The following is a 6,735-nucleotide window of genomic DNA, read 5'->3' as shown; positions in this document are numbered from 1 at the left end:
ATAGTTTCCATTTACTGTTTAATAAATTACACGTTTAACATAATTTTGCTTGCACTAATTAATTAGAAAATTAAATGAATTAAATCATTTCAAAGACGTTGATAAAAAGTAAGAGTTTGCTGAGTGAGCATTCTTAAATTAAAATAGCGTTCTTGGAGCAAAAAAATTGTTTAAAACTGCTCCTGACGCTATGCATTGGCTGCTGTATAGATTACATGTTATTATTATTAAGAAAAACATAGGTCTTTAAAGTACAAAACCTTATACAATTATGTCAACAGAGGCGGATTTGAAAATCTACCGCTTTTGGGCATCGTTGTTGGCCTCATGCCTCGTGCCCCTTTCACACAAACAATCATGCCTCAAAAAATACTTAAAGCAGAAAAATTTTGTTGTTCTATTTTTCGTCTTTTAACACGAGTCTGATGATAGACAAACAGTTCCGGTATAATGTAAGTAATAATATTGTCATATCTGCTAGAATTGCGCTATATAATTAATTTCAATTTATCTTGGTTCTATAATCCTATGCTTTAATCAGATTGTAACGCGCGATTGATTGTAAAATTGTAAAAGTAGAGAGGTTGGAGTTGCGCTGTGAATTATTAGCGATCGTGCGACATCGAACATAATTATTGGATTAGTAAATGATTCTTTGGTTCTTTTACTGTTACCATTAAAACGAAAGTGAATAACAAGGTTAAAAATAAAGCAAGTCTGTGTTTGAAGCAGCTGTGTATCTATCAGAAATTAGTGGATAAGTGAAATTAGATAGCGCAATTTGCAAAATAGCATTTTGACCCTCCCAAAAAATTAAAGAAAAGTAAATAAAAATTATGTCTTCAAATTATTATAACTTATCCAGTAAAATCTAATGAAATATAGGGTACAATAAAATTCAATGAAAATTAAATATCAATTTAAAAGACACAGTTCAATATTTTGTCTGCTACAGCCTTAAAACGGAGATAAAGCGTTATGACGAATCTAAAAATCTGCTGCTCCTCGGGCATCAATATAAAGCCACCGCATTTTTTGTGGGCATCGCTGTAGGCCCCAGACTTCTTGCCACTTTCACACAACCAATCAAGCTTTAAAGCTGTAAAACTTTGTTGTCCTAAGTCTCGCCTTTTAACTTGGGTCTAATGATAGACAAACAGTTCCAGTAATGTAAGTAATATTAGCATCACTAAATTTGCTTATATGGTAGCTTGCACTTGTCACAAGTCAAATTAGTCAACTTTAAAAATGTTCTTGGGGCATCACAGAAAGAGTTAATCGAATTTGTTAATAGCCATGTTTCAAAAATAATTACTTTTCAACGTCAGTTATAAAAGTTTGGATCAACTGTTTGCCACCACATCCTACATACATGCTATGCGATCGGTCTTAGATTGTGTTGTGCTATTCTTTTCTAATTCTACAAAACAGGATTTTCTAGTTTGTACGTTTCCAAGTTTAAATAAAAAATATTTGATACTGAAAATAAGTTTTGTTGAGCTCTTTCAAATTCTGCTTTAAGAAGTTTTGATATGATGCAACAAAAATAAGTTCAATCTGATGATTGACAAGCTTTTTGTGTGTACCTACATTTTCAACAACTTTGAGATAACTCACTCGGTCAAAGTGCAAAGTGTGATGGTACGGCTCAAATATTATCTGTCGGAAACTCAAAGACTATCACACCCGTATGATGCAGGGCTTGCGCGTGCATACATAATGTGTATGTGCATCGTGTGCTGTTGATAGGCGCTAACGTTTAGTTATAAGCATACAGTGAAAGATCTAGACAATTTTGACAGAGGAACCAAAAATTTAAAAATGTTTAAATTTTCAAGGGGGGGCCAAAGTTTTCACGAGAGAGGAGGATATATATATATATATATATATATATATATATATATATATATATATATATATATGCGGGAGAGGGTAACATGACTTTAAGTTGAATGTACCCCCATTGTTAGTTATGCTAAAAATCATGAAAAATATAGGCCAAATATATATATATATATATATATATATGTATATATATATATATAGTACATTATTTACGGGAGAAAGGGTAACATGACTTCAAGTTGAATGTACCCCCATTGTTAGTTAGTTATACAATAAATCGTAAAAAATTCATAAACCAGCATTTGTCAAGCTTGAAGTGCATCTCTTTAATCAAATTCTGCAGTTTCACCTAATATCGTATGTTGTAAAATTAGACCACAATTGACGCGCATAAACTTGTAAACTTGTTTTTATGTTTTTCAGATATTGCAATAAATTAAAGAACTACTATAATTGCTATTTTGATTCTGATTATGGCAGCATCAATAAGAACCAGAGGAAAGACCTCCACTCATCTTAGTCATTATGTGGGGTCAGACAGGAAGATCCTTACCTCAGAGTTACCAACTGTGAGTGATTTATTAAGATACGGTATTCTGCTAAAGCAGTTGAGCAAGAAAGACAAAATTTATATAAAAAAAGAACTAGCCAAAGATATTATGACTGCCCTCTTTGATCAGTGGACCAAAGCAAATTCTAAGTTTATATATTCTGTTGTCATTCATGAAGTAACAATCCAGGAAAGAATCGTTAATTTGTGAAATAAAGAAACTGATGTATCACTTGGTAGATGAACGCTTGACAAAAAAAAAAGTTTACCGATGGTCTTGACAAACTCTTCAACATTCTTCATTGTAAGTGTCCAATTCTTCTGTGTTCTGAATATAGATGTAATAATCTTGAATGTTTTCAAAAAGTACACATAAATTGTAATTGCGCAAGAAGATCAGAAGATTCCAGTGATCGAACTGATGTTTATTAGTGCAGAGAGCTAAGCAAGGAAGCATCAGCACTCACATGATTGCAAACAAAGATGTGCCAGAGACAAGAAGGCAAGAAGCAGAACTTTAGAGACAAGAAAGCAGATGCTTTTCTGAGCAGAAAAGAGCTGAGAAACTAGAAGAAAATGCCAGGAAAGAGAAGGAAGAGAACTTAGTAGCTGCACAGTTTATTTCTGGCGAAGACAGTGATGACTCTGAGAAATCTGAATCGAATGTAGAGAACAAAGTTCAAAAGGAGAACAGTGAAATGACTGAAGTGTACAATACTCAGGATATAAGAAGCAGTGCACTAGCCAGTATGAGAAATCACACTGGATTAAGGGAGACAGCTGAAATAGCAACTGCTGCTTGGATTATTGCTGGCTTCATCACTGATATAGACAAACATCTTATAATTGATCATAATAAAGTTAAAAGAGCTCAGCAAAAGTTGATCAAAGAATTTAAAAATAAGTTTAAAAGTGAAATAAAAGAGCATGCCATCAGCTGTTTACTCTTTGATGGAAGAAAAGATGACACCAAGGTGATGCTTGACATTGTTGGTTCTTCCAAAAAATTTTCAGGTATAGTAAAGGAGAAGCACTATTTGATATGCAGTGAACTAGGAGGAAAATATTTGAGGCATTTCGTTCCTGGGAAAGCTACTGAGTCCAAGAAACCAGCGGAGATAATTGCAGATAACATTGTTGAGTGGCTGAAAGAGAAAAATATTGATGATAAGCTTCTGACAGTACCAATACAAACACTGGCAGACATGGTGGTGTGATGCAGTGTATTGAAAGAAAGCTTGGCAGAAATCTTGTTTGGTTAGTATGTGATCTTCACACAAATGAATTACCACTGAGACATCTTATTCAAGAATTGGATGGTCAAACACTGAGCAATAATCGATGGTCAGGACCAATTGGTAAGATGCTTGATAATGCAATAGACCTGGAAATAAATCCAAATTTTATCAGGATAAGTGTTGATTTTCTACTGATTGAGTTAAAACAGAATGTGATTGATGATCTCAGCAAAAACCAGTATTATGGATACATGATTGTTACTGGTTTCAGATCTGGTTCTGTGCCTGACAGGCTTGCGAACTTACAGATTGGACCTGTCTGTCACTCAAGATGGTTGACTACAGCTCTAAGATGTTGCAGATTATGAGTTTTCAATCATGGTCTGAAAAATATGCCACTTAAAAATTTGAAAATGATTATTGAATTTATAGTCGGAGTTTACATGCCTAATTGGTTTAAAATCAAAGTGAAGCATAATTGGATTGATGGTCCGAGACATGTTCTTTTTCAGTTTGAACTTTTGAAAAGTCAAGACAAAGAGGTGATTCAGATAGTGATGCCTATAGTAAGATGATCACCCTGGTATGCACATTCTGAAACTGTCATACAGACACAGATTTGTAGTGACCAGGAGGAAGAAAGAAAAGTTGGAATTGAAAAGATTCTTGAGATCAGAGGAAATGCAGAGAAGAATGTTCAGATATGAGTTTAAGGCAAAGGGTAACACCAGAGATCAATCCTGATACCAGCAGCCTACTTGAACTCATTCATTGGGATTCTGAAATGCATGAATCTCTTCTAAATTGTAGCTTAACAACAGCTCAAGTCAAACAATTTTTGCACAATCCAATGATAGTTCCAGACTGGCCCTCACACATTTAAAGTATTGAGAGATGTGTCAAGATGGTTACAGAGGCAAGTGAGCATGTCTAGTCAGGAAAGAAAGGATGGATATATTAAATCACTGATCGTCAGCAGACAACTAATGAGTAGAAATGCGACCAAGAAGGACATGTACAATTTCGTAAAGTTTGGAAATAATTGAAACTTGCTGTAAGTTTACTTTGTAATTGACATAACATTGATTAGACATTGTATATAATGCAAATACTATTTCAGTATTTAATAGAAATATAAAATTTTTCTTTGCTTAAAATTAGTTTTCTTTTTTCAATGATTTTTATAATTAATTCCTAAATTCTGAAAATAAACATTTTAGCTAAAATTTCAACGTAAAATTTACCAAGCTTAAAATTTTCAAATCTAGAATCTGAAAGTTCAGCTGGATTCAGCATACAAAAATGTATCTTTTTGTAACCCCTGGTTTTTAAATTTTCGGTATACAATTGGCACGCCCTACGCGGTACCTTATTTATGTTATTTATCAAATTTATCAAAGTAAGGATCATGAATTGAGTTATAACGTTGTTGTAGTTAACTGAATTTTCTTATATATATATATATAAGAAACACGCAGTTTGTGACCCAGCGTCATCCGACAACCGTCATTGCGTCGGTGGATGTATTATGTGATACTTAATATTTGATCTATACATCGATATGTATCTTGCATGTACATATATGTATTTATATTTAACTATGTATCCGTAGGTCTGATGTGGAAACTCGTATCACACATATTCAACCGCAATAGTTGCATTCACAACGCATACACAGCAATATTATATATCTGGCGCACATGTCATTCGTAATTAGTTTTCACTAACGTTTTTCAACCATGTTAAAACTTTTATAAAATTTCTATATTTTAATTATTTTACTAAACATTTTATTTAAATTACATTATTTTATTTATATAATCTACATAAACTTTAGTTATTATGATATTTACAACAAGGTTAATTTATTTCACAATTTAATACATATTTTATTTTCTATATTTACATATTTTATTTTCTATATTTTCACATTTTACATTAGACATTTATTTTAATTAAATTATATGTTTAAACAATATTTAGGCTCTGAAGATGGCATTACGCCGAAACAGCGCTGTTAGCTTTATTCCAGTTTTAGATAAATATGAACTCAAACAATACCGCCTCGTTGAATGTCTTATAAAGAAGTTAATTAATGCAAAATGGGCAAACAATTTCAATGAAATTTGCATATATATATATATATACATATATATATATATATATATATATATATATATATATATATATATATATATACAATTATTTATAAAGATCACTGCGTTTTCGGCATTATTCAAATTGTTGCTGAGTTTCTGATTTGTAGTGAATTCTGATTACTGATTACAAGTTGAATAATTCCGAAAACGCAGTGATCTTTATAAAAAAATATTATAAATAAAATATTTATGATAGTGTAAATCCAATATATATATATATATATATATATATATATATATATATATATATATATATATATCCTAAACAACTGTATATATATATATGTGTGTGTGTGTGTGTGTTGTGTGTGTTTTATAAAAAAAAATAATTCAAAAGCGGTTCCAAAAAATATATTTATATATGTATATATATATATATATATATATATATATATATTATATATATATATATTATATATATATATTTAGGTGCAGACATTTATTAAGTTTTTCAATTTTTAGTAAATTATTTAAATTACTCACACAAAAAAAAACAATGGAGCTTTGTTAAGTTCCTTTGTTAAAATTACTATATATTTATAGATTACATATAACAATATCACAAACTCTACTACACTGATGATAGTAGAGGTACCGAAAAAAGCTTTTATTTAAATGTATATATGAAAAAGGCTGTCTCAAATAATTAGAAATATTTTATTATTAATTTGAATAAATTGAATAATATATAGTTTGGCACGGGGATTTCGTTATAACAAATTTGGTTGAATGTTCTTGCCCATTTTGTATTAATTAATTTCTTTTGGGTTCGTTGAATAAGACGCAATTGTTGTAACTCAATTTTATTAAACTCGTCAAGCATTTCGAACGGCTGACGACGTTGGTTCGTTTATTCTTCTTGATTTTACAATTTTAAATATTCAATTCATATTTAATAATTTAAACGTAGGCTCTGATGATGACATACACTGTCGAAACGACG

At 31.0% G+C, this 6,735-nt stretch overlaps 2 protein-coding genes across 2 annotated transcripts; both read left to right on the top strand.

Annotated features, from left to right (window-relative positions):
* Positions 1–2,318: 2,318 nt before the first annotated feature.
* Positions 2,319–3,612, top strand: HELRODRAFT_162963 (hypothetical protein; the record flags this gene model as incomplete). Its single annotated transcript, XM_009025007.1, has 2 exons — positions 2,319–2,573; positions 2,947–3,612. 2 exons carry the CDS (start codon positions 2,319–2,321, stop codon positions 3,610–3,612), a joined length of 921 nt encoding a protein of 306 aa, XP_009023255.1.
* Positions 3,613–4,025: 413 nt separating this feature from the next.
* Positions 4,026–4,679, top strand: HELRODRAFT_162962 (hypothetical protein; the record flags this gene model as incomplete). Its single annotated transcript, XM_009025006.1, has 3 exons — positions 4,026–4,199; positions 4,251–4,328; positions 4,491–4,679. 3 exons carry the CDS (start codon positions 4,026–4,028, stop codon positions 4,677–4,679), a joined length of 441 nt encoding a protein of 146 aa, XP_009023254.1.
* Between the last annotated feature and the right edge of the window lie 2,056 nt (positions 4,680–6,735).

The sequence above is a fragment of the Helobdella robusta genome (genome assembly GCF_000326865.2).
Source record: "Helobdella robusta unplaced genomic scaffold HELROscaffold_4, whole genome shotgun sequence".
Classification (NCBI taxonomy): domain Eukaryota; kingdom Metazoa; phylum Annelida; class Clitellata; order Rhynchobdellida; family Glossiphoniidae; genus Helobdella; species Helobdella robusta.
Note: the sequence above shows the minus strand (reverse complement) of the source record. Positions and strands in the feature narration are given on the sequence as shown.